This window comes from Arvicola amphibius, chromosome X, assembly GCF_903992535.2.
Source record: "Arvicola amphibius chromosome X, mArvAmp1.2, whole genome shotgun sequence".
Taxonomy (NCBI): domain Eukaryota; kingdom Metazoa; phylum Chordata; class Mammalia; order Rodentia; family Cricetidae; genus Arvicola; species Arvicola amphibius.
Window position 1 is genome coordinate 92,537,556 of NC_052065.1, and position 24,928 is coordinate 92,562,483.

At 37.3% G+C, this 24,928-nt stretch overlaps 1 protein-coding gene across 6 annotated transcripts in view; it reads left to right on the forward strand.

The window, feature by feature from the left end:
- Positions 1-24,928, forward strand: part of Col4a5 (collagen type IV alpha 5 chain) — a 193,293-nt gene that overhangs the window by 83,786 nt on the left and 84,579 nt on the right. For all 6 annotated transcript variants that reach the window (XM_038316567.2, XM_038316569.2, XM_038316568.2 and 3 more), the window contains exons 9-19: positions 2,561-2,641; positions 3,929-3,991; positions 7,129-7,164; positions 7,255-7,296; positions 7,446-7,538; positions 8,932-8,985; positions 9,074-9,130; positions 10,111-10,155; positions 13,493-13,546; positions 14,657-14,698; positions 16,898-17,030. In XM_038316567.2, the coding sequence (XP_038172495.1) occupies positions 2,561-2,641; positions 3,929-3,991; positions 7,129-7,164; positions 7,255-7,296; positions 7,446-7,538; positions 8,932-8,985; positions 9,074-9,130; positions 10,111-10,155; positions 13,493-13,546; positions 14,657-14,698; positions 16,898-17,030 (700 nt within the window). The remainder of the gene's footprint in view (positions 1-2,560; positions 2,642-3,928; positions 3,992-7,128; positions 7,165-7,254; positions 7,297-7,445; positions 7,539-8,931; positions 8,986-9,073; positions 9,131-10,110; positions 10,156-13,492; positions 13,547-14,656; positions 14,699-16,897; positions 17,031-24,928) is intronic.

Sequence of the window (24,928 nt, forward strand, 5' to 3'; positions counted from 1 at the left end):
CTGATGGTTCTGCATTCTTCAGTACAAGCTCATTATATTCTGTCTAGCAGTCATCAAGAAAGTGGCCTGACTCTTCCTTCTCCTCTATGACTCATGACATTAATAATGTCTGCAGTATTTATTAATGATGATGTATTTATAGCAAGCCATGCCATGTTGGATTGCTATATGTCACAGCCACTCTATGTTGGCCTGCCATATATCAGGACCCACCTTTTTGGGATGAATTCTGCTGGGCTCCTTGGCTGCAGTGGGACCATCAATTCCAGGGTAGGCGTGTGAGGATTAGAAACGTTAGGTGGGAGAAACAGAGACTCACAGAGACATAGTATAGCATCAAGGAGGGCAACTCAGCAAATGCTGAAAGCTGAATTCCTCTTCTGACTTCTGAGTTTGCGTGTTTAATTTTCCATACACTTTTAGACCCCAATACAAAAAGGGGGGAAGAGGGTAAAAGACTGATTTAACATGATACAAAGGACAACTAGAACAGTTACTTGCTTCAGTACTATGAAACATCAAGCCATTAATTCTTGAGAAAAGTATTCTGTTGTTTAGGCAGTGAACCCACACTAGACCAAGTTTCCTGAAGGCAGCCACTCCTAGGTCAGACCTCCTAATTCAAAAGAAGGAGCAGAAATATGCTTGAATTCTCTGACCTTTGGTCAGGATGGAGTGGATCTACCTCTTTAGGCCATCTTAATGTCTAAAACACCAAGTAACCACATCCTGGGTCAGGTTGTGTAGCTACAGTTGTTAACAACTTTGAGCAAGCTAAAACTCTCTGATCTTCAGACAAGGTGGAATAGGCTCACATTTTTGGGCCTCCATGTGTAGCTACTGACTGTCTACATTTATAACTTTAAATTAGTTTTTTGGGTTTTTTTTTTGGAGTTCAAGATGTATGTGTTCAAGAGCCTCCTTAACATCTCTGCTCAAATATCGCCCAGATGCTTGGATTAACATGTCAGATGTTAACCCTCAAATAACCCTGCCCAATCCATTAAATCCCCATATATAAATTTTGTGTCAGTACATTGTATGACTTTTAAGTTGTGTTTTTATTAATTCTTGAAAATATATACATTCAACATGTTTTGTTTATATTTAGCCCCCACTCTTCCAGGTCCACCTCCACCTTCCCATACTCTTTGTCCTCCCTTTTTCCCCATAGTCCATTGAGTTCGATTTGTGCTGTCTATATTCTCATGGCTATAAGACCATCTACTGAAGCATGATCACCTGCCAGGAGCCAAACCTTTAAAGATAATTGATTCTCCCTCCTCCAGCTTCCATCTGCTATCAATAACTCCTCAGATGGGGGAGGGGTTTCAAGAGACCCACCTCCCTCCATGCTGCAATGTTGACTGGCTTAATCCTGTGCTGGTCTTGTACAGGCAACCACAGACACCGTGAATTGCATTATGTCCAGAAGATATTGTTTTGTCATTGACTTCTAATGCTTGTAATTTTTCTGACCCCTTTCCATGGTTCCCTAAATCTTAGGAGGAGGAATGTGATACACATTTCCCCATTTCATTAATGTTTATTCTCTGTACTTTGATCAGTTGTGAGTTTCTGCATTAACCATTCTCCAGCACACAAAGAAATTTCTCTCCTGAGATATAAGGGTTGAATTGATGAAATCTAATGGGTAGAGACAGATGAATTTAGTGGGCAGTGTGACATTCTGTCCATTTGACAAAATTATAGTACTAGGTCTACTCACTGATGCCTATGAGCTTCCCAGCAATGGACTCTTGGCCAGATTTACACTGCCAGGCATGAGTTTCCTATTGTGTATGGAGTGAGCCTTAAAACTAATTAGAAATCAGCCAGATGCTCCATAACAGTAATGCCACTATCTTGTCATGCTGGGTATTGTTGTAGCAACAGCCTTATCTTAAGTCACCTGATCACTAGTACCACTGGTCTGAAATTACCTCATTTGAGAACTTAAAATTATTATTATTATTTATACCAGACATCATGAATGCTAGATAAGCACTCTGCCACTGAGTCAGTGCAGCATTTAGCTACTTGTGGCAAATGACACTTATCCTGCAGGCTGAGACCTACTCATTATTTTCACACGTTACTCTTCTTTTACTACCTAGCTAACTCTCTACATTACATATCAATCACTATGCCATTTTGTTTTGCTTTAGAGACTGTGACAGAACTACTATCTTGTTATACTTGCTGTGGCTTATTTTTCTCCATTATGTTGTTAGCCAAATGAAAAAAGAGGCTCTGCTTTCTTTATTACTAAGTACCCAAGACCTAACACAATTCTGCACAAATATTTTATATCTAATACATATTTTTAATTAATGAATAGCTAAACATGTCACAAACGTGTAATAAATTCACGGTACTTCAGTATACTAAGGCTACTTCTTAAATTACTTTTCAAAGGTAAACTTGTTCATGAAATTATCAGTGTGCTTAATCTTTCACTGTATTTATATGCTAAAACAAACTCTCAGGTTTCTATTTATGATCTTGCTGATTTTCATGTATAATAACAATTATAACTCACATTGTTGGTTTCTTTTAGGGGGAACCAGGTAGTATAATCATGACATCACTCCCAGGACCAAAGGGTGATCAAGGATACCCAGGTCCTCCTGGAATACAAGTAAGCATATAGGGATTTTCTTCCTTGCTGCATGATTAAATCAGAGGATCGTGCAAGTCCTTCAGTACTCCCTGTTTTAGTTATACAAATTGGCATTTGAAGTTTACAAGGCATCAATGTATTCAAAAAACAATGTGAGACAGAGAGGTTTTAACAAGCCATATTTGCATTTGTTTATCTTTATATCCATAGTCCATGATATTAGTCTTTGTGCCAGTAGAGTTTAGCATCAAAAATAACTTCCTACATTCTTCTTATGCTATAAACAGCAGTAGAATCCACTTTAAATGTGCTTTTCAACAAATAAAAATTATTGACCTCTCTTAGAATATAAAAAATGCCATTTGTAATAGTATCATTTATGCATGATCATACTTTGAAGACTGGAGGAATGCAATTTATGTATGGTAAATATCAGGTCTAATCTTACAAAAAGATTGTTAGTTTATAGATAATATACAGAAAACCAACAATGGCTTTTCAGTATATATAGACAAGGAAGTGCTTTCTAGTTTAGGAGAATCAATCCCTTTACCAATAATACAAATCAGGAGATTTTGCTATTTGATCACCAAAATACAATGTTTTTTTTTTTCATTTTTCTCTTTTCATTCTCTACTTGACATTACCAGTCACACACTCTTGAGTTTATTCAGTCTTGCTCTTGATAGCTCATGGAATTTATTATGAATATGTAAGATAAAAATATAACAGTGCATGCAGAATATATGCTGATACAATGCAAAATGAACATCTTTGAATACTCCCAAACCCTACAGAATGCTTAAGAACTAAAACATCAGAAATAATTTTGAATCAATATGATTTTACTTGACAGCCACATCCTTTTGTATTCTCTCAATATATAGCTAGTGGCCTGATTAAATTGTTGATTCTAAAGTAGCTCTATGCCCTAAAATATATTAGGTTTCCTTTATTACATATGATAGTCATGTAATTTTCTATAATGTTTCTTGACTTGTTAAGATTCATCATTTGTTTTGTTTGGTTGTAGTTTATTTTATAGTTTTTCATTATGTATTTATCATATGTTTTTATCTATCATTATAGAACACAATCTTTCTGAAAGCTATATCCAATCTCTTTTATTGAGTTTCCATATAAGATACTTAACCCTTCTGTTTATATAATTTTAAGTTCTGATATTATTTCAGGGGTATAGATTATGAAAATAACTTAAGTTGAAAACATTTATTTTTTATAAGATAAATGGTTAAGTTTAGGGGAATTTGTTTTTCATCATTTTCTTTACTCCCTTTATAACAGGGTCCACCTGGTCCCAAGGGTATATCAGGGCCAAGTGGTCCTCCAGGAAGACCAGGCTTAATGGTAAGTTTCTATAAGTATATTTTTCTTCCTTTGCTTTCTGATGCACAAATATGATTACTAATTGTATTTCTTGAAAGTTAACTTAATTTTAATATTCATGGCTTAAATTTTGTTATTTAACGGTGACTGTTGTGGTGAAGAGTGAATCCCAAGAAAGCAAAGCCCCAATATTTTCATACAGGTAAAAAAATGACACACATAAAAATAAGCATGTGAAATGGGAGCTGGACATATGGGAGAATTCTTGTTTAGCATCTATGAGGCCCTGCTCTTTCCAGCACACAAAAAAATAAAGATAATAATTCCTCTTGTAATGCTTAGATTTCATTCTGGTCGTGATTGGAGTTGGTCGTGATTGGAGTTGGATCTTTGCTGCCATCCTCTTTTTAAAAAGCCAACAAAATTATATTCCTGTCAAAGTAATTTTTCACATGTCATTTTGTGTCCCATACACCATGTATTTAAGTGACAATTTTCATTATACCTGCACCTTTGTGACAATCCGTTCTTACACTTAAGTAGGGGAAATAATGTATGCTAAATTCCAGAAGAATCTACTGGAACTCCTTAGAAAAGGCTTAAATATGTCCCCTTTCACTTTTATTTAATTATTAACATCCTGCAAAGCAGGGGACTCGGAGCCATGGTACCTCTTCACAGTACTGGTGTCGTCTGAGTCTGGTATCAAACCCTGAATTTCTTTAACCCTTGCAAACTACTTAACTGATTCACTCCATACTTCTGTATATTCCTTCAAAAGACTCTTATTCAATAACAGAGGAAGCAAAGTCTTATAAGTGTCACTAAGATATGATGTATAAATGCAGAGAATGCTTATAAGTGTCATACATAGGCAAGCAAATGCCTAGTTAACTTTTCCTTTGAAAGTGTTGCCTTTATTCTTGAGAGTTTCATACATGAAATATGATCATGTTCATTCCCCATATCACCCTTTAACTCTCCCTCTATCCCTGTCAACATTTTCCTCCCAACCTCATGATTTTAAAAAGTTCTTGCTCCAGTTCTTGCTGCCCATATGTTCATGGATGTGAAGCCATCCACTGGAGCATGGGGATTCTATCAGTGGCCACATCCTCCAGAAAGGATGATTGCCCCCTTCTCTCGCAACTGTCAACTGGTGATAGCCCCTCAATGAGAGGTGGGGCCTGGAGGTCATCTACCCTATCTATACTAAGATTTTTGCTGGCATGAACTTGTGAAGGTCTTGGGTAGGTAAGCCGGGTTTCTGAGTTCAAGAGCGCAATAGTCAAGTGATGTCTAGAAGGCAACACTCACAGCCCTCCTTCTCATCCTCCAGATAGCCCTGCTACTTTCTCTCCTTCAGTGTTCCCTGAGCCTTAGGAAGGGCTCTTGATACAGATGTCCAGTTTAGGGCTGAGCACTCAGTTGCTTGCTTTTTCTATTTCAAACATTTTCTTTATCGTTTCAGTCTCATTCAGTTTGATTATTTCCAACATCAAATGACAATTTATACAGTGAAACTAAAAACAAAGGCGCATCTAGAACTTCCATGTTGATGAAATTCAAATCATTGATTGTTGCCCAGGTGTTAGGTATTTCAGCATCCCAATGCAAGGTCTTTCTTCTTGTCCACCTTGAACGTCAATGTGTCATTCAAAGACGAACCCCCACCTTCTGCTAAGGTTTCTGGGCTGACTATAAGCTCAGTTGGTGTGTCTGTTGTCTGCAAAGATTCTGGGTTCGCTGCTGTCTGCCTGTTTGTGTGAGTCCTGTGGGAGGAGAATTGATGAGAAATGTTAGTGAAATCTTCTCTTTCCTGGTCCTACCCTGGATTTTTCAAAATCCAACTTAGCAAGTAACCTTTTCATTCTCCATGATAAAAGACATCATAAAAATGCTCAGTGAAACACAGAGAAAAGGGAAAATGCATGATGGCCTTTCAGCAATGAACTACAGTAACTAAAGTAATCTGCGTGTAGTAGTTAGTACTCAGTCTCTTAGTCTCTGGACTTTGACTAGTTATGTATGTCTCTCACTGACTACTCCCTAATACGAAACGGGAGCTTTTCTAACCAAGGTTAAAGACCACCTGGGTCTATGGGTATAAAAATAAATATCCACAAGGCATGTAGACAGCATGACTATTTAATGAAATACCAATAGCAGGTTCTACCATTGGACCTAAGCCCTCCCCAGCCACAGCCTTTTGACCAGGGTTACAGTATGAGGTGTGGCATTCTTTCCTGCAGAACAGGTCTCAAGTCCAGTCAGAAAATGGTTAGTTATCCAATAATAGTCATGCCACTCTTGCACATCGATGCGTTTGATGTGTTTTCTTTCCCAGTACTCTACGCCGAACCTTCTGGCACTATAAAATCTGGCCAGCAGGGAGAAAGTTTCCTGGTGTGTTTGAGATTGGTTTCTCTGTTTACTGCAGCCAAAGTGTAAGGTGGCTTCAGTAATTGGGTCTTACTATATAGTTATGGAGAGTGACCAAGAAATGTCTAAATTATCATGCCTTGAGACATTTTCAGAAACACAAATACAGTTGCATACAACATAGCTGGATTAAAAATGAGCACATGGCCAGATGTCATGGTGCATGCTTTTAATCCCAGCACTTGGGAGACAGAGGCAGGCAGATCTCTGTGAGCTCCAGATCAGCATGGTCTATAGATTGAGTACCAGGACAGAGAAATGCTTTTTCAAAGAAAAAAAAAAGAAAGAGGGGGGGGGGGAGAACGTGCGCTTCCTAAAAATCAACTTCATTGTTGTAGGTTCTTTGTTACCCATATTCTGATAAAAAACGTATTTGTTCAAGCTAATTAGTTATTTTTTTTTGGCACTTGTACTATTTACTCCTCTCTCACATCACTCCTAGCTTTCTGCCCCTGTCAATTCCCATCTGGTTTTACCAGAAGTTTCTATACTTGTCTAGATTGTTTCAATCAATTGAACATTAATACAATGAAGAGGAAAAATAGTGTCTTTTGTTGTGGCATTGAACTTTAGTACACAGTTGCTTTATCACTGAGCTATATCTCTAGTCTTAAAAATCATTTGAAGGTCCCTTTCAGTTGTCACATTTTCTGAAACCAATAATTGTAAAGAAACATCTTGATATAATGTTTTTCCTCTTTTCCGTGTCTTCTAAGGGCCCTCCTGGTCCACCAGGTCCACCAGGACCAAAGGTAATGTTCTTTCTTGTTACATCATTTATTTTGTGTAGATTAGTTTTTTTTATTGGTAATGAGAAATTAAACTGAAACTTCTCTCTTCAGGGGAATATGGGCTTAAATTTCCAGGGACCCAAAGGTGAAAAAGTGAGTAAAGAAAAAGTTGGTTTCTTCATTCATACTCATTTGTACTGCCTTTTTTTTTCTTGCCTCGTTTCTTACAATGGACATAGTTTGTCTATATTATTACTTGTAGTAGACACTAAATATCACTGTATGTTTTGCCGTGTAAATAGGGTGAACAAGGTCTTCAGGGCCCACCAGGTCCACCTGGACAGATCGGTGAACAGAAAAGACCAATTGATGTAGAATTTCAGAAAGGAGATCAGGTGAGTCCTCAGGGAGGGGAATTTGATATTTGGTATAGCTATGCTATTAGTTTGTTTGTGGTTGTGGTAATCATTTCACAGTGCATAGGAATATTCAGATATCAAATTGTGCACTCTTTTTATTAATTAATTTTTTCATTTGTTTTACATCCCATGTGTAGTCCCTTCCCTCCTCTCCTTCCATGTCTTCTCACATCTCCCTTCTGTCCCTCCATCCTACATTATTGATATGTACAATTTTTGTCAATTATATCTCCTTTAGTCACATTTTTAAAAATTCTATGAAAATTAAATAAAAACTTGCTTTCTGTTAAAACAAACTATATTTAGATATATACTCTTAAATGTGGGTGTTCTTTTAATAACAGGGACTTTGAGTAATTAAATTTTTAAAAATAACTTTATTAGGATATCATTTTCATGCCAAACAATTAATCCTTAAACTATATACTCCATTAGCTACTATTCACAAGGTAGGCACACTGTTTCCACAATGCACTTTTAGAAAATTCTCATCTACTCTGTGTAAAAACTCATGCCTATTAATTTTCATTTCACATTCTCCCCTAACTCTCCATTTTCTATCTCTTTGCTCTGTAGGTTTGTCTATTGTTGGTGTTTCATATAAACAGAATCATACAATACGTAGCCTTCATTGCTGGCTGTTTTTATACGACTTGATGTTTTCATTTCAATTAATTTTAGCATGTAGCAGTAGTTTATCCTTATTATGTCTAAATTATATTCCATTGTGTGGATATTGTAAATGCTTTACTTACCTATTCATCTGCTGACGACCATTTGGGATGTTTCTATTTTTGCTCCTTTCTTTATATTCATGGCTAAGCTCAGGAAGTTCTAAGGTAGATTGTCATTATAATACTTTCATTCTCTGATGGCATGAAAGAAGATCAAGTGTTCTTTTAGTGCACACTGACCTACCTTTAAACAAACAAGATATATGCATTTTAATTCACTTCAGTGCTGATAAGAACATTGAAAAGAAAAGAAAAATGTATTTAAAATCTACTATCATTACAAATTAAATTAATTATTCATGAAAAGATACATTGTTATTCAGCTACAAAATCTTCTTGTTTTATATTCTCTTGCTTATTGTATAATACTTTACATGAACGAAAAGAATTCTTATTATATATCTTGTTATTTAGCTGGTGTTGATACCAGATATTAACTGAAGTGAGGAAAGAGTTTTATATTGTGTCCTGATTTCAGCTTTGAATTAAAAACACTCTGCTGTCTGTTTATATCTAATGAACCTAAAATTTTCATTATTAAACATGTTCAGTAGTTTGAACTCCACTGAGTTCTAGTAGAGTGAGAATGCATATTCTAATATTAATGTGCTTTGCTTTCCCCTACACCTGAATAGGGAGATCCTGGTGATAGAGGACCTCCTGGACCTCCAGGAATACCTGGTCCTCCAGTAAGTATCCTAAGATGCTTTAGAGAATCATTTAATATGAACTGGTACCGATATACATGGCTCTCATGAAACTACTGTTTGTGTGCAGGGTCCTCCAGGTGGTGTGAAAGGTGAAAAGGGTGAGCCAGGAGAGCCAGGCAAAAGAGTAAGTGTTATGACCATTAGTAGTGTTTATACAAATTCTAAGTATGCTACATGTACCAGGCTTTCTCTTTTGGGCCACCAACCAGCTCCCAAACCGTGACATGGAAACTTATTAGTTATGAATGCTCAGCCTTAGCTTAGGCTTGTTTCCTGCTAGCTCTTATAACTTAACCTGTTTCTCTTTAGCTACGTTTGCCTCGGGGCCTTTTACCTTTCCTTTCTTTCCTTCTGTATAGCTTACTTAGACTGCTTTTCATGTCTGGCTAGTGGCTGCCTGGCTTCTGGCTTCAGGCATGTCCCTGTCTTTCTCCCTCATTCTCTTCTTCTTCTCTCTCTGCTATTTATTTTCTCTGCCTAACAGCCCTGCCTATCCCTCTCTTGCCTAGATATTGGCTGGTCAGCCTTTTATTAGATCAATCAGGTGCCTTAGGCAGGCAAGGTAAACAAAATGCAACATATCTTTACATAATGAAACACACATCCTCACATCATTAAACAAATGCAGCAGAAGCAAATGTAACACACATTTACATAGTTAAAGTAATATTCTGCAGCATAAACAAATATAACATGCCTTTACATAGTTAATTTCTACAACACACATGTGGGTATATTTCTTTTTTCTAAATCCTAATTTCACTGCCTGAAAAAATCACTACATGTATAACTTATTATAATAACTGTCATTTTAAAAGTCTATTTATATAGTTCAAGGTAGTACTAACATGCTGGGCAGTGGTGGGGGAAGACTTTAATCTCAACACTCAGGAGGCAGAGACAGGTGGATAGATCTCTGTGAGTTAAAGCCAGCCTGGTCTACAAGAGCTAGTTCCAGGACAAGCTCCAAAGCCGCAGAAACACCCTGTCTCGAAAATTTAAAAAAAAAAAAAGGTAGTATTAATGGTTGCTATAGTCCTTAACTTTCTACTTCCTAAATAAAAAATTTTTGTTCTTACTCCACCATTTCTTTGTATCATACAGGGTAAACCAGGAAAAGATGGAGAGACTGGACAACCAGGAATCCCAGTGAGTAACTATCTTTGGTAATGTTTGTGCTGTTTGTAGGTGGTGGTAAAAAGGTAGGGGCACATGGTATGGAGTTTGGAAATAGCTTAAAGAAATAGAAATTATCATCACCACTTTGAATACCAAACTTGAAATATCTCTAGTTTTAAGACAGATGTAATTAGGCATGCTTTATTATCTTAGATTCATTCCCAGTTGCTGTAATGACATAAAAAAAAGCTTCTAAAGAAGGATACAGTCCACCATAGTGGGGAAGACATGCAGCATGCAAGGAAGGCGTGGAGGCAGGAGCAGAGACTGGCTGGTCACAGCACATGTTGTTATTATTAGTATTTACCATTTCATATATGTACATCTCACATACTGACAACTCTCACCTCTCTCGCCTCCCACCTCCCTTCCTCCACACAAATCTCTCGCATGCATTCCTGTCCATTCATTTTGTTTTGTGGCCCAGAAAGATTCATCCAGGCCCTTTGTAAGACTGAGTTTGGGGCTCTCCGTTGGAGGGCTCAGCAGAGGAGGGAACATAACTAAAGACAGTGATTCCTCCTCCTGCAGAATCTATTAAAAGTCAGTAGTTCAGTGGCAGAGGATGGGACCTCATGAGTCGCCCCTCCTTTTCTGACTGATTGCTCTGTCTGGACTGCTCTTGTGTGGTCGCAGTGCATGTGGCTTCAGCTGAGGTCAGTTAACAATTACAGTAGTGGAATTTAGTCCTGATGATGACATTTAGTAGCCCTTCACCATATCTTTGGGTTCTTACATACTTCCTGCCTCCTCATCTACAATGTTCTCTGAGACTTAGAGGGGGTGGTATCAGTCACTTGTATGTGGCTGGACCCACATCTGTCACTTATATTCGGTATCACTGGCAGCTCTAAGTGTTTGCATTCACCGCTGTTCATTGTTAGGAGAGGCTTCTCTGATTAAGGCTGGGGATTCACTGTGTCTATGGGTATACGCAGAGGTGTTTAGAAGGCATTAGCTGGTATGTCTGGAAGTCAACCATCAGAAGACATTCACTGCGTGGGCCTACTTCCTCTTCAGACTTGGGTTGTTAGCCAGGCTTATACCAGGCATGGTGTTCTCCTCTTCCCACCTGCCTCATGTTGAGTGAGTCTTGAATCCATTCAGAGGGTAACTGGTTACATCCCAACACAAGTCAAGCTGCTATCACACAAATGGTAACATCTTGCTTTCCAAATAGTTTCTTTATATCCCATTTATCCTTGTCAAGCCTCCCACACCCACATTCTTATTTCTCCAGCCTTGCCTTTCTATCCCTGCCTAAACCTTTGTACACATTATCCCCCTCTCTTTATTTATGGTCTATTATCACCTACCATCATTTACGGCAACCTCTCTGCACCCCCATTTCTTTCCTTGTTTCCTGCTTTGCACAGGTACTGTACATAAGACATATCATAATAAAGAATTGACTCTTGGTCTGGAGAGATGGCTAAGAGGTTAAGAGCACTGCCTGCTCTTCCAGAGGTCCTGAGTTCAATTTCCAGCAACCACATGGTAGCTCACAACCATCTGTAATAAGATTTTGCACCCTCTTCTGGCTTGCAGGCATATATGCAGACAGAACACTGTATTCATAATAAATGAACAAATCTTAAAAAGGGGGGCATTAAAAAAAAGAATTGACTCTCATGAGAGACCATGTGGCATTTGTAGTTTGGAGTCTGTATTTTCTCACTTAGAATAGTTTTTTCATTTCCATACATTTCCCCACAAATTTTATATTTCCATTTTTCTTTACATTCATCAGTTCTTGGGACTCTAGGCTGCCTCTGGTTTCTAAGTACTCTGAGCATAACAGCAATGAGCATGGGTGTGGAAGTATGTTTTTAATAAGATATAAAGTCTCATATGGCTTGGCGTAATATAGCTGCTAGCATATATATATATATATATATATATATTATAGTATGCTAGTTTTTTTAGTGTTTAGAGAAATCCCCAGACTGAATTCCAAAGTAGCTATGCTAGTTTACATTAGCAGCAACAATGTATTCTCCTTTCCCAATATCTGCATAAGCATTTGTTGTTCCTGATATTCATGATCACAATCATTTCAACTGGGAAAAGACTGAGTGTTAGTCATTTTAATCTGAATCCCCCTAATCACTAAGGGTGTTGACCAATATGTTGTTTATTGCCATTTGTATGTTTTCTTTTCTTTTTTGTTTTATATTTGTTTGTTTATTTATATGTGTTTTTCCTGTGTATATGTGTTGTGTCACATGCATGTCTCATGCCTGAGGAGTTCAGAGGGAGTTCTAGATGGTCCTGAGTCACCATGTGGGTGCTGGGAAGTAGCAACAGGTCCTCTTCGAGTGCAGAAAGCGCTCTTCACCACTGACCCGTTCTCTCCAGCTCCTGTCATTTTTTTCTTTTGAAAATTTTCTCTTGTTCTGCAGCCCATTTTTAAACTGGGTCGCTTGTTTTCTTCTTATTTGGTATTTTGAGTTCTTTGTGTATGCTTGACACCAGTCCTCAGACAGACAATGTATAGCAGGCAAAGATTTTTATTCCATTTTGTGCACTGCCTCTTCAGTTGAATGAGTTTCAGGTGTTGATTGTCTTAGTTACTTTTCTACTGCTGTGCTAAAAGACAGTTGCCTAGGCAACTTCTGGAAGGAAGGGTTTGCTTGGACTTAAGTTTCAGGGGGTTGCAGAGAAGCAGCGGACATGGCAGTTGGAACAGCAAACTGAGAGCTCTTTTCCCAAACTGCAAGTGGGAAGCAGAGAGAACAAACTAGGAATGGGACAAGGGTTTGAATCCTCAGAGCCTGCCCCTAGTACCATACTTCCTCCAGTAAGGCTGCATAGCCTAGACCTCCACAAACTAGGCAACAAGTGTTCAAATGGTAAAGCTTGTGGCAGGGGGTACTTTCTCATTCAAACTACCACAAACTAACTATCAGTTATTGGTTTTATTTTCAGTTCTACTGAACTCCTATTCAGAAAGTCCTTGCCCATACCTCTATGGTGAAGCATTTTTGGGGTGGTGTTATGTCTTCTTTGGGGCCATTGGTCCATTTAGAGTTGGGTTTTCTACAATGTGAGAGATAGGAATCAAGTTTCACTCTTTCAAATTTTGATACCCAGGATTTCCAGTACTATTCATTGAAGATACTTTCTTATTTCCAATGTGTTTTCTTGGCATCTTTGGAGAAATTCAGATAGCAATAGTTGTATGGATTGTGTCTTCTATTCTATTGATGGGCTGATGTAATTGGTATTTTCTGTGGAGAACATGATTATTTAGCATCTTTCCAGTTTGCTATGTTTAGTGATTTCACCCTATCCCACATTCTTAAAGGGTTTGCCTGGTGATCCTGGTTACCCTGGTGAACCAGGAAGGAATGGTGAAAAGGTAAGAATTTCTGCATTTTGACATGTTTGGTTTTACTCTTACTACCATAAACAGTTCCCCTGTTGATACTGAATTATAACTGAAAACATTATAATTAGCATTTGTATTTATGCATGGCATCTTTACCCATTTTTTCCTTTTATTCCCTGTTTGCTAAATTTTCTTGCATTGTCCTATATCACAGTGCCTATGAGGAAATACATGTGACTGCATTTACATTATAATGTCAGTGCCTTTGCTGCAAACACTTGTCAGCACAACTTTTAAGAAGAGGATTGGGCACTATTTCAGTGATTCTCTTACTCAAAAAGCTTCGATCTGTAAAATTAGAATGTCTCTTTTAAACATTTTCCATTCTGTATGCAATTATTGTGTGTAAATCTGTGGCTAGTTCTTTGTAGTTTTCCTATTAGACTGGTGCAGCCTGATTAAGGTCATTTACTTAGTTACCTAGTTTAAAAGTGACTCTGAAAGCATGTATGAAACATGGAGTTAGCCTGGTTTTAGCCCATCACAAAATGTTCAGTCCTCAATGCCCCCTGTTCTCTAACTGCTTTATATCAAACCAAACTAAAAATAAAATAATAAAACAAACTTGAAGTATTCTGAAGTTACATATTTTATTGATGGCTTTTTCTAGACCAGATCCAAGTCTTAGTTTAACCTAAAAGACATAACTGGAATAAAGAGAAGCATCAAATACTTAAAATGGCATTGTTTCTCAGTAACTCATGATGCAGAGGAATGTCCCTAGAGCTAGAAGTGTGAGAGAGAAATCTATTCTTGAGTGTTAGCCAATAGAATAACAATTGAATATTGTCTTTTTCATGCTTAGGAATGTTGCTGATAGAAGTCTGTCCAATGTCTTCAGCTTTTAAATAAGCCAGAGAGGTTAACTGATTTTGGCCAAGATTATGTAACCAGTAAATCCAAGACAATATCAAGGTCTTTGTAGGCTGAGACAAGTTATTTCATTAACTTGTGTTGTACTTTGCATTTGAAAACCTTATTAATGACTTCTGAGTCTTTATAAAAGTCAGTTGTTTCTTGAGGCAATCAATGTTTTGTGTCATTCATACTCATTATGTATTCTCCATTTGCATTGAACAGGGCCAAAAGGGTGATACTGGCCCACCTGGACCTCCCGGATTAGTAAGTTTTTCTCTTAAGTCTTCTTTTCCCAAATTTAATATTGCCTCATCATTTTTTATGCAAGTTATATACTATCTACCTTTTCCTCACAGGACGTAAAGTTTGAAATTATTGCCAACTTTTATTGGCTTAGAAGCCATTAGAACTTTTAAAATCCAGTAGTGCTAACCTCCTATGGTTCTGTCTATGTGTTACTTTTTCATAGTTAAGGTCTCAAATTGTTTTGTATCATGATTGTCAACCCCTTCCTTAAACAACCAGCAGGTGGTGCAACTGCTGCTTACAAAGGGTCCCGAAAAAGAATTCTGGGGGAAGCCAGGGTTGGTGGTTTCCCCTGCAGTGCTTTGGGCAAACGTGGATTTAGTCCTAACAGGTTTTCTCAGTTTGTAATTGTCTGCTTCACACCTCTTTCTGTCTTGAGTGTGTGCTTTCTGGGGCCTCTAGATAACAAGTCAGAAATTGCTATAGGAAAGAATAATTGAGGGGAGGTGATATTGAGGATTTGCCACCATATTTGCATTCATTGTAGAATTTAAGTCATGTACATTTTCAAGTGTGTCAAGATTAAAAAGAAAATAGCTGTTGAGGTTCAACCAATGTTTTGGTTGAAATTTTGGTAATTCTTCAGACATTCTGCTGCACTGAATCCACAGCAGTGAGTGGATTAAACTTATTCTATACCCCCTGACGTTTTAGCTCTTTGTACCCTAGTATGTCTCAGGTAGTAAAACTTAGAATACTGTCAAACCTAATGAGGCATAATTAACAAATATAGATAATTTTGTTTGTTTGTTTGTTTTTCGAGACAGGGTTTCCCTGTGTAATAGTCCTAGCTGTCCTGGAACTAGCTCTTGTAGACCAGGGTGACCTCGAACTCACAGAGATCTGCCTGCCTCTGCCTCCTGAGTGCTGGAATTAAAAGTGTGCGCCACTACTGCCTGGCATACATATTAGATATTTTTTATTCACTTTTATTTTTAAATAAGAATTTCAGTTCTCCAGAAAGTAATCTTTCTTTAAAAAATTAAAAAATAAAATCAGGCGAGTACAGCGTACTTCTCCATGACCATTACCCCATTTTGTATATCAAACTTTTAGCCTCTTGTTTATTAATATTTTTACATCCATTCAAGATAAAGTAAAATATCATAGTTTGCTAGTATTGATTTGTGTGCCAAATCAACTTAAAAATAGTTATTTTTTGAAATTATTTAGAATACAAGTAAATCATGAAAAGATCTAGAAGCTGGGCATGCTCGGTTGATTGGACTATATAAATGTAGTCTTCTTTAAAGAGATGGGTTTTTTTTCAAGCGAGAGTGATATGCAAATTGACATATCATAAAGCTTATGGGAAGTCACTGCAGATGTTTGGAATGGCATATGATGAAGTGTGCGCACTGAGCAGAGTGACACACTCCTTTTAATCCCAGCACTTGGGAGGCAGAGGCAGGACGACCTCTGAGTTTGAGGTCAGCCTGGTCTACAGAGTGAGTTCTGGGACAGCCAGGCTACACAGAGAAAAAGTCTGCCTCCAAAACCAAACAACAAAAAAGTCGTAAACAATATACATGTGAAATGGTTATAAGAAGACAGGCCGGAGTGATAGGAATTCATTGCTCGAAATAATAGGCAAGGAACTCGCTGAGAGTGCCACTGAAAGGAGTGTGGCCGAGGTGAGGGTTCCACGTAGCATCACATACAGTCAGGAGTAAGCAAGTGCTATCCTTAAGACAAGTCGTTTCCATAGAAAAGTGTGTTTGAGGCAAGTGTGTGATGTAAATAGGCTTGAATGTAAGGGAATCAACTTAAAGGCAAAATCCAAGTGTGAGATCAGGGCAGTAATTGTGACAAGAGGATCGAGGAAAGAAAATCAGAGGCATGTTTGAAAAGAATCGCCAGGTTGTAGGTGACTGGAAATAGCCGTTAGTGATGAGAAGAGACAACAAAAATCCTTCTAGCTCTGTAAGTCTCGAGCTCAGTATTGCTGTTATTACATGTTTCCCCATGGGTTGAGGGTAAAAGTGATGAAGGTAAGCTAAGCTATGGGGCAGTCTTAATGAGACTCAATCTAGGTGATAGGTTTAATATCTAAGAACTGTGTGAAAGCAGAGTATTATAATCATAGGTAGCTGCTTGATTCCATTTAGAAGAGCAAGCTGTTTCATTGGCTCCCTGAATTCCTTTTTCCATGAAAAGGTAATTCCGACACCTGACACTGGCGTGACCGTGGGAGAAAAAGGAAACATTGGGTTACCTGGTTTGCCTGGAGAAAAAGGAGAGCGAGGATTTCCTGGAATACAAGGGCTACCTGGCTTTCCTGGACCTCCAGGTAGAAGAGATTGTGTTTATATCTCTGTGCTTCCAGTAGCCTAGCCAACCCATATACACAATTCTATCATATCGGTTTGATTGGGCATGACAGTGGATGACATGAATATTCTGTGCTCTACCCCATGTATGTTTGTGTAAGATGTATGTCTGTATGCTGGCGACCTCCCACGTGAGCTCCTGTAGAGGCCAGCAGTTGACATTGAGAAGTTTTTCTGCACTTTTTTAAGGCTCCCAATGAACCTGTATCTTTCTTTCTGTCTTTGCTAGGCTTGCTGGACAGCCAGCCCCCAAGATCTGACTGTCTGCACCACCAGCACTGAGGTTATACTACCATACCAGGCTTTTAAGTGTGCTCTGTGGGTCTGACCCCATGTCCTCATGTTTTCCCAATAGCAGTATATCCACTAAGCCATCTCTACTATCCAAATGGGGACTTCCTAAATGACCAACTGTACCAAAGATGTATTATTGTATTTCTTGCCAAATTCTTCCCATGTCCTTTTAAAAGCCTACTTAAATGCCATAAATCTCACTTTTACCTTCTATTAAAAATATATTGTACCAAACAGTTCCTTGATCTGGTAGATGAATCATCACACCTTCCATGCTGTCAGAGAACAGGCTATTGACATAACAAATGCCAACATTTTATGTCTCCTATACAACATTGGTAACCAGCACTGTTCATTTAGAATTCTAGAATCAATGAATTAGAAATTTCCATGTTGATTTTACCATGTAGAAAACTTTAAGGTTCAGTATTGACTTTTATATTATTCCCTTAGAAGATATAGTGTATACTGTAGCACTTAAAATTTGACCAAAAATTAAACTGTCATTGGGTATCCTGTTTATTAAAGTGTAACTATCTATGCAAAATTCACAAAAACATTCATTTCAGTATCTAGCACACACACACACACACACACACACACACACACACATATATATTCACTGAGTTATAGGTTCTTTCCATTAAAAAATGTGTAACTAAGGAATTCCTGTTATGATGAGGAAAGCAACACCTTCTGAGGAAGAAAATGATAAGTGTGAGTTTCTCTATGGTCTAAATGACCATAGATGAGCTTTTTCATCCTCATCTCAAAACAATGAGCAAACTATCTGTTATGGGTTGAAATTTAAAATAAAGAATTTTTTTCAGGCTATGGTAAAAGAGTTCAAGAGTTGATAACTACAAAGGAAAAAATATGATGCTTAAGGGATAAACTTAGTATTTCCCAAAAATATCATGAGTGAGTCATATACAAAAGATTGGGACAAGAAACAGTATTTAAGAAATGGTATTAGGAAAAGTAATGATGGTGACAATCCATCTACTTAAAGCGCGTGAGCACACAAACACAAACACATGCACCTCCATAAAAAGATCGTTAAACGCCAACCAAGAGTAAAGTAATAACAAAATTACAAAGTCCATTAGGCTCAATACCTTGGCATTTCATAATTTAGGAATTAAAAATAAAATAATAAAAATATAAATAAAACAACTCTGAAAACCTACCCAAGGGGGAAAAATGGCACACTGCCTGCAGAACAGTAAGCGTTTGCAGAAGATAATGGAACGTATTTTCACAGTAATAAGGACAAATAACTATAAATTTTGAAGCCTATATTTTACTAAACTGCCATCCTGGTGTGAAGATGGGATAGCTGGATGATTTACCACCTCCAGACCTTCCTTTAAGTCGTTACTAAAGGTTTTACTCTGAAAGTAAGGGGGAAAATATAGGAAAAAGTAGGGGTGGGAGGTAAGATAAAAGAATCATGGATTAAGAAAGATCTGAATAAGCCATATTACCTTTAAATTCATAATGACCCAGGACTGTATGTGTGATGTGTGAATATTCTTTACATGGTAGAGGAGCTACAGATGAGATGAGGACGAGAAGTCAGCCAGTGATACTGTTCTTAGTTTTCCCTTATTAATGTGTAAGAATATAAATATTACTCACTCTTAAGTTTTTTTTTTTAAAGAATACAGATTTAAGGACTTTAGAGGTGGCTCGGTGCATCAAGTGTTTGCCACAAAAACATTCAAACCTAGGTTTGAATCAATAACCCTGATATAAAAAACTTGGGACAGTGGTGCAGGCCTCTAATCCTAGCGAAAGTTAGACAGGCAGGAGGATTCTGGATGCTTTCTGGCCAGCCAGTCTAGCCTAATTGTTAAACCCTAGGTCCAGTGAAAAAGTCTGTCTCAAAATATAGCATGAAGAGTGATGCATACACACACACACACACACACACACACACACACACACACACACACACACACACATTGGGGTGAGTGACAGAGAGAGATAGAGGAGGAGAGTAAGAGGAAATATATAGATTTAAATACATAGATCAAAATTTACACGACCCATTATTAGAGAAGAATAGAAATAAAATGTACAATTTAACTGATCAGAGGGAAAATAAATCAAGCTGTACAACAGAAGCTAAAATTAGGCCAAAAGAAATATAAACCTAGATATACTCCTCCGCTGCTGGTAGGAGTGCAAACTTGTACAGCCACTTTGGAAGTCAATATGGTGGGTTTCAGAAATCTGGGAATCAATCTACTTCAAGACCCAGTGGTACCACTCTTGGACATATACCCAAAGGATGTTCAATCATAACACAAGGACACTTGCTCAACTATGTTCATAGCAGCTTTATTTGTAATAGCCAGAACCTGGAAACAACTTAGATGCCCCTCAACAGAAGAATGGATAAAGGAAATGTGGCACATTTACACAATAGAGTAGTACTCAGCTGTATAAACAATGATTATAAAATTTGCAGGCAAATGAGTAGAACTAGAAAAAGACATCCTGAGTGAGGTAACCCAGACCCAGATAGACAAACATGGTATGTGCTCACTCATAAGTGGATATTAGTAGTAAAGTACAGGATAACAAAACTACAATCCATAGCCACAGAGAGGCTGGATAACAAGGAGGGTTTAAAAAGGAATGCATGGATTTCCCTTGGAATGGGTAATCTTGGGGTGGGTGGGGGCAATGAGAAGATGGGAACTTCAGAGGGCCCAATGGACGGGGAAAGTAAGGAAAGAGATATCTTGATGGGAAGCCGATTCCAGGGTTAGGTAGTAACCTAGTACCAGGGAAACTCCCAGGAATTCATAAGGATAACCCCAGGTAGGACTCCTAGCAATAGTGGAGAAGGTGTCTGAACTGGCCATCTACTGTAGTCAGTAGATTGGTGACTACCCTAATTGGCATCAGAGATCCTTTATCCAGTAATTGATGATGGAAGCAGATGCAGAGATCCACAGCCAAGCACTAGGCTGAGCCTGCTGAAGAAAGGGAGGAGGGATTGTATGAGTCAGGGGGTCAAGGTCATGACTGAGAACCCACAGAAACAGCTGACTTGAGCTCATAGGAGCTTATGGACTCTAGACCAACAGTTAGGGAGCCTGCATGGGATCAACCTAGGCCCTCTGTATGTCAGTGACAGTTTTATAGCTTGTTCTGTTTTTAAGGCTCTTGGCAGTGAGATCGGGACCTGTCCCTGGCACTTAACTGAATGAAGAGGGACAAAGAGTAGATGGGGAAGGTGGCAAATGGGAGGGGGGAGGACGAAGGAGAGGAGGGAAGGGAATCTGTAGTCAGTGTGTAAAATAAATGAAAAAAATGTTAATTAAATAAAAACTTAAAAAGATAAAAAGAAAATAAAAGATGACACGGAAAATACTGAAAAGTAAATCATTAACTAACAAATGTTGAAAATCAAACACAAAATAGATGATGCTAAAATAAAATTGAGATAAAATACTTGTAAAGTATGCAGAATATGTATATCTGAAGCAGAAGGAGAAAACTTACAAGTAAAGTGAACAAAACATATTAATTAAAATTTACTGATAGAAAAAAGAAAGCTGTCTTAATTCTAATGTCAAGCCAAAGAAAATTCATTGAAAAATATGCATTAACAACACAGGTATTGTATTTAATAAATAGTGATACAATGATTAAAGTCATGAACCTTTACAATCTAATGAATAGGCTTAAATGATGGTATAAAAATTATAAATTACAGGAGGTAGATTGACAGATCCTTAGTAGACCGAACAAATTAAAAATAAGGGTATAATTACTTTGATCAACATAATCAAGCTGTATATATGAGTAAGAGAAAAGAATGTTCTAGAAAGCAAAGAATATATATTCTGTGAAAATTTGCATAGACTATTTATATGCTATTTGACCTGAAAACAATCTACAGTATGTATGTTTGTGATTCTCTGAAACCATAGTAAAATAGACTGGGAAAACATCAAATATCCGTATATTAGTATTTGCATGTTGACATTGTTAAAAATAACTCCAGAGATGAGGCAGACATATATGGCAATGCTAAACCACTAAGTGCTATGCCACAATAAAATGTGCTTCATATGAAAACTCATTGACCGCAGCCCAATCAATACCCCCATTCTATTATATGACTACAACTACCAAAAATAAGTGAGAAATGGGAATGTAGCATGGCATTATATTCCTTGAAATGAAAAGAAAGGAAAAACTTAACTTACATGCTCACATAGAATGAAACAAACACAAACATATAGAATGGGTAAATTTACCAGGACAAAAAAATTGTAAAATGAAAACTAAAACAGATACAGGTGAATATGGAAACTAAAATATATTGAAAAGAGTTTGAAACAAGGATAGATTAACAAATATAGTGTAGATAAAACTCAAAAATGATACAAATAAATTTAGAAGGAAAAAGAATTTTACCATATTTCTTTTTAGTAATTAGAAAACTATGAATCTCTACTAATAAGTTTGACTTTCTAGATGATATATAAATTTTTTAAGTAACAAAATCAAGTTATTAAAGAAAGTTGTTATGAGAGAGTATGAAGCCTAAGTCAATTGCTATAGAACAGACGTTCTCAACCTGTGGGTCATGACTTTTGGGGGGTCCAATGATCCTTTCACAGGGGTCACATGTCAGATATCTTGTATATCAGATATTTATATTATGGTACATAATAGTAGCAAAATGATAGATATGAAGTAGAAACAAAAATAATTTTATGATTGGGAGTCACCACAACATGAGGAACAGCATTAAAGGGACTCGGCATTAGGAAGGTTGAGAACCACTTCCATAGAAGACTTTCAAATATTGACACTCTCCATGAATAAGTGTTGATTTACAGGTGTTTTTATAGTTTTACAAATGAGTTCTATCAAACTGGCAACAAAGATAATCTCCATATTTTGAATTATTTCAAAGTATAAACAGGAAATCTAGTAACAGTGATAACAAACCACCAAGGGGATAACCTATAAATAAAAATGGTTCAACCTCATTTATTAACAGAGAAATTATAATAATGCTAAATTAAACAGCTGGGCGGTGGTGGCACACGCCTTTAACCCCAGCACTCAGGAGGCAGAGGCAGGCAGATCTCTGTGAGTTCGAGGCAAGCCTGGTTTACAAGAGCTAGTTCCAGGACAGGAACCAAAAACTAGAGAGAAACCCTGTCTCAAAAATCCAAAAACTGACCATATCTCTCTGTAAATCATATATGATATTATCACCATTTAATTTTACCCTAAAATGTCAAAGATGTTTCTATGTTATAATGCTGTAACTGACTATATGAACAAATTAAAAGAGAATAAACCAATAAATGTGTAGAAATTGACAATAGCAAGAAAGCAATTGAGCCTACCCCAAACAATATAGGGAAGAGCTCTTTCCAGGCCTTTTAAAAGCACCATTGAATGGGGATGTAGAGATACTTTAGTAGTTTAGAGAGCTGCTAGCATTTTTAGAGGATTCAAGTTTGGTTCCCAGCACCTACATGGTGACTTATAAAACTGCCTGTAACTTCAGTTCTAGAGAATCTGATTCACTCTACTACTGAAGGCACCAGCATACACGTGGTTGTTGTAGGAGGTTGCTTGTTTGTTCCTGGCTGCCCAGACTCAGAATAACCACTCAGAAACTATATTATTTAAATCATTGCCTGGCCAATCACTTAAGCGTATTGCTAGCTAGCTCTTATATCTTTGGTTAACCCATTTCTATTAATCTGTGTATCACCACATGGCTGTGGCTTACTGGGTAAAGTTCTGTCTGGCATCCAGCATCTGTCTCCGGTGGGGCTACATGACTTCTGCCTGACTCCACCTACTCTCTTTTTATATATCTCTTCCAGCCTGGCTATAATCTGTTAAGCCATTGGCCAAAAGCAGCTTCTTTATTCATTAACCAATAAAAGCAACACATAAACAGAAGGACTTCCCATATCATTTTCCCTTTTCTGTTTAAAAAGGAAGGTTTTAACTTTAGCATAGTAAAAATTACATATAACAGGACAGGTATCAAGCAAGAATTACAGTTACAATATTGATATCTACTTTATCTTTTATAATAACTAAGGAAAAGTATAACTATCTATTCTTCAACACCATCAAAGACTCCAGAAGGATACAATATTAGCTAAGTAAACATGAAGTGTATTGTAAGCACCTTCCAAAACTCTAGAATTGACAGAAACATCTCATTGTCTGGACCGTCACCCAAAGTTCTTTTGTAACATTGGGGCACCCATATTCAGCCTACTGGCCCATAGTATCTGGCAGATTTTTCCATGAAACTGGAAATTTGAAGATTTGTTCTACCTTGTAATGGCAAAGTCTATTTCCCATATCACATGGTGCACATCAAATAGTCATATTTAATAATGTAAAATTACTAAATATATAGGAAGATACACTTTATGTAAGAGGTCAATATTTTAAAGTTCATTATTACAGGAAATAACTTTTTTAAGTTCTGTCTTTCAGATTTCAAATTCCAATAGGATTTTAAAGAGAAAATTTTAAGTTGATCCTAATAGTAATTATGAGTAAAGTTTTAAATGTAGAAAGATAACTTTTAAAAATATGTAATTATTTCCTTAGTAGTTTTGAAAACAAAGCATGTTTTCATGTGTTGATGTGCAGCATTAGGCAGTAGAACTGAAAACTGTCCAGAAGTTTTATTTGATCATATTGAAGTACCCCCTCTCTCTTTGCATTTTGATTATATATATATATATATATTATATTTATATATATATGATTTTATCCACAGCTCATTAGCTTCTGTTATCCCCCTTCTGTTTTCCATGATATAACACTAAAGGACCCATCTCATCAAAGTATCCATAGCTGCTGTGTGTTCGTGATTTGCAATGGCCATGTCATACCAGAATGGTAGCCTGTCATGGCACACCTCTATATGTCCTTCTTATTCAGCCTTAGTTTTTGTTAAACTTCCTCTCTACCCTGACATTACCCCCACTTCCCATCCCGATTGAAACATTTCCATGCTTAATAGTCCCCTCTGTTCCTCATTACTAATAATTTTCTAGCATTTCAGGGGGTAGAACATCATAGTGTCAAAGAGAGGCTATTAATTTATTAGTGATTTTCAAAAGTCATAAAATTACTTTTGCTTGTTTCCTTTTTTTAAGACAGAGTCCCACTATATAGTCCTGGCTGTCATGGAACTCACTCTGTAGATCAGTCTGGCTTCAAATTCACAGAGATCCACCTGCCTCTCTACCTGAGTGCTGTGATAAGGGCCACTATGCCTGGCCATTACTTTAAGTAATCATCATATCTTATACCCAAACTATTACATGATTTAAAGCATTTCGTTCTTGTAAATGCTAATTCTCATAGAGAAACTTACTACACAAACCAACTGAACAGATACTAACTGTGGTACAGAAGGGGTTTAAAGCATAGGATAGGGTGCATTGTCTCTTCCATGCAGAATTGAATTTAGCTCTATATTATGGATCATGCAAGCAGAAAGGAGACTGGTGGAGAAAGAGGATAGGTGAGGGTGGGTTAA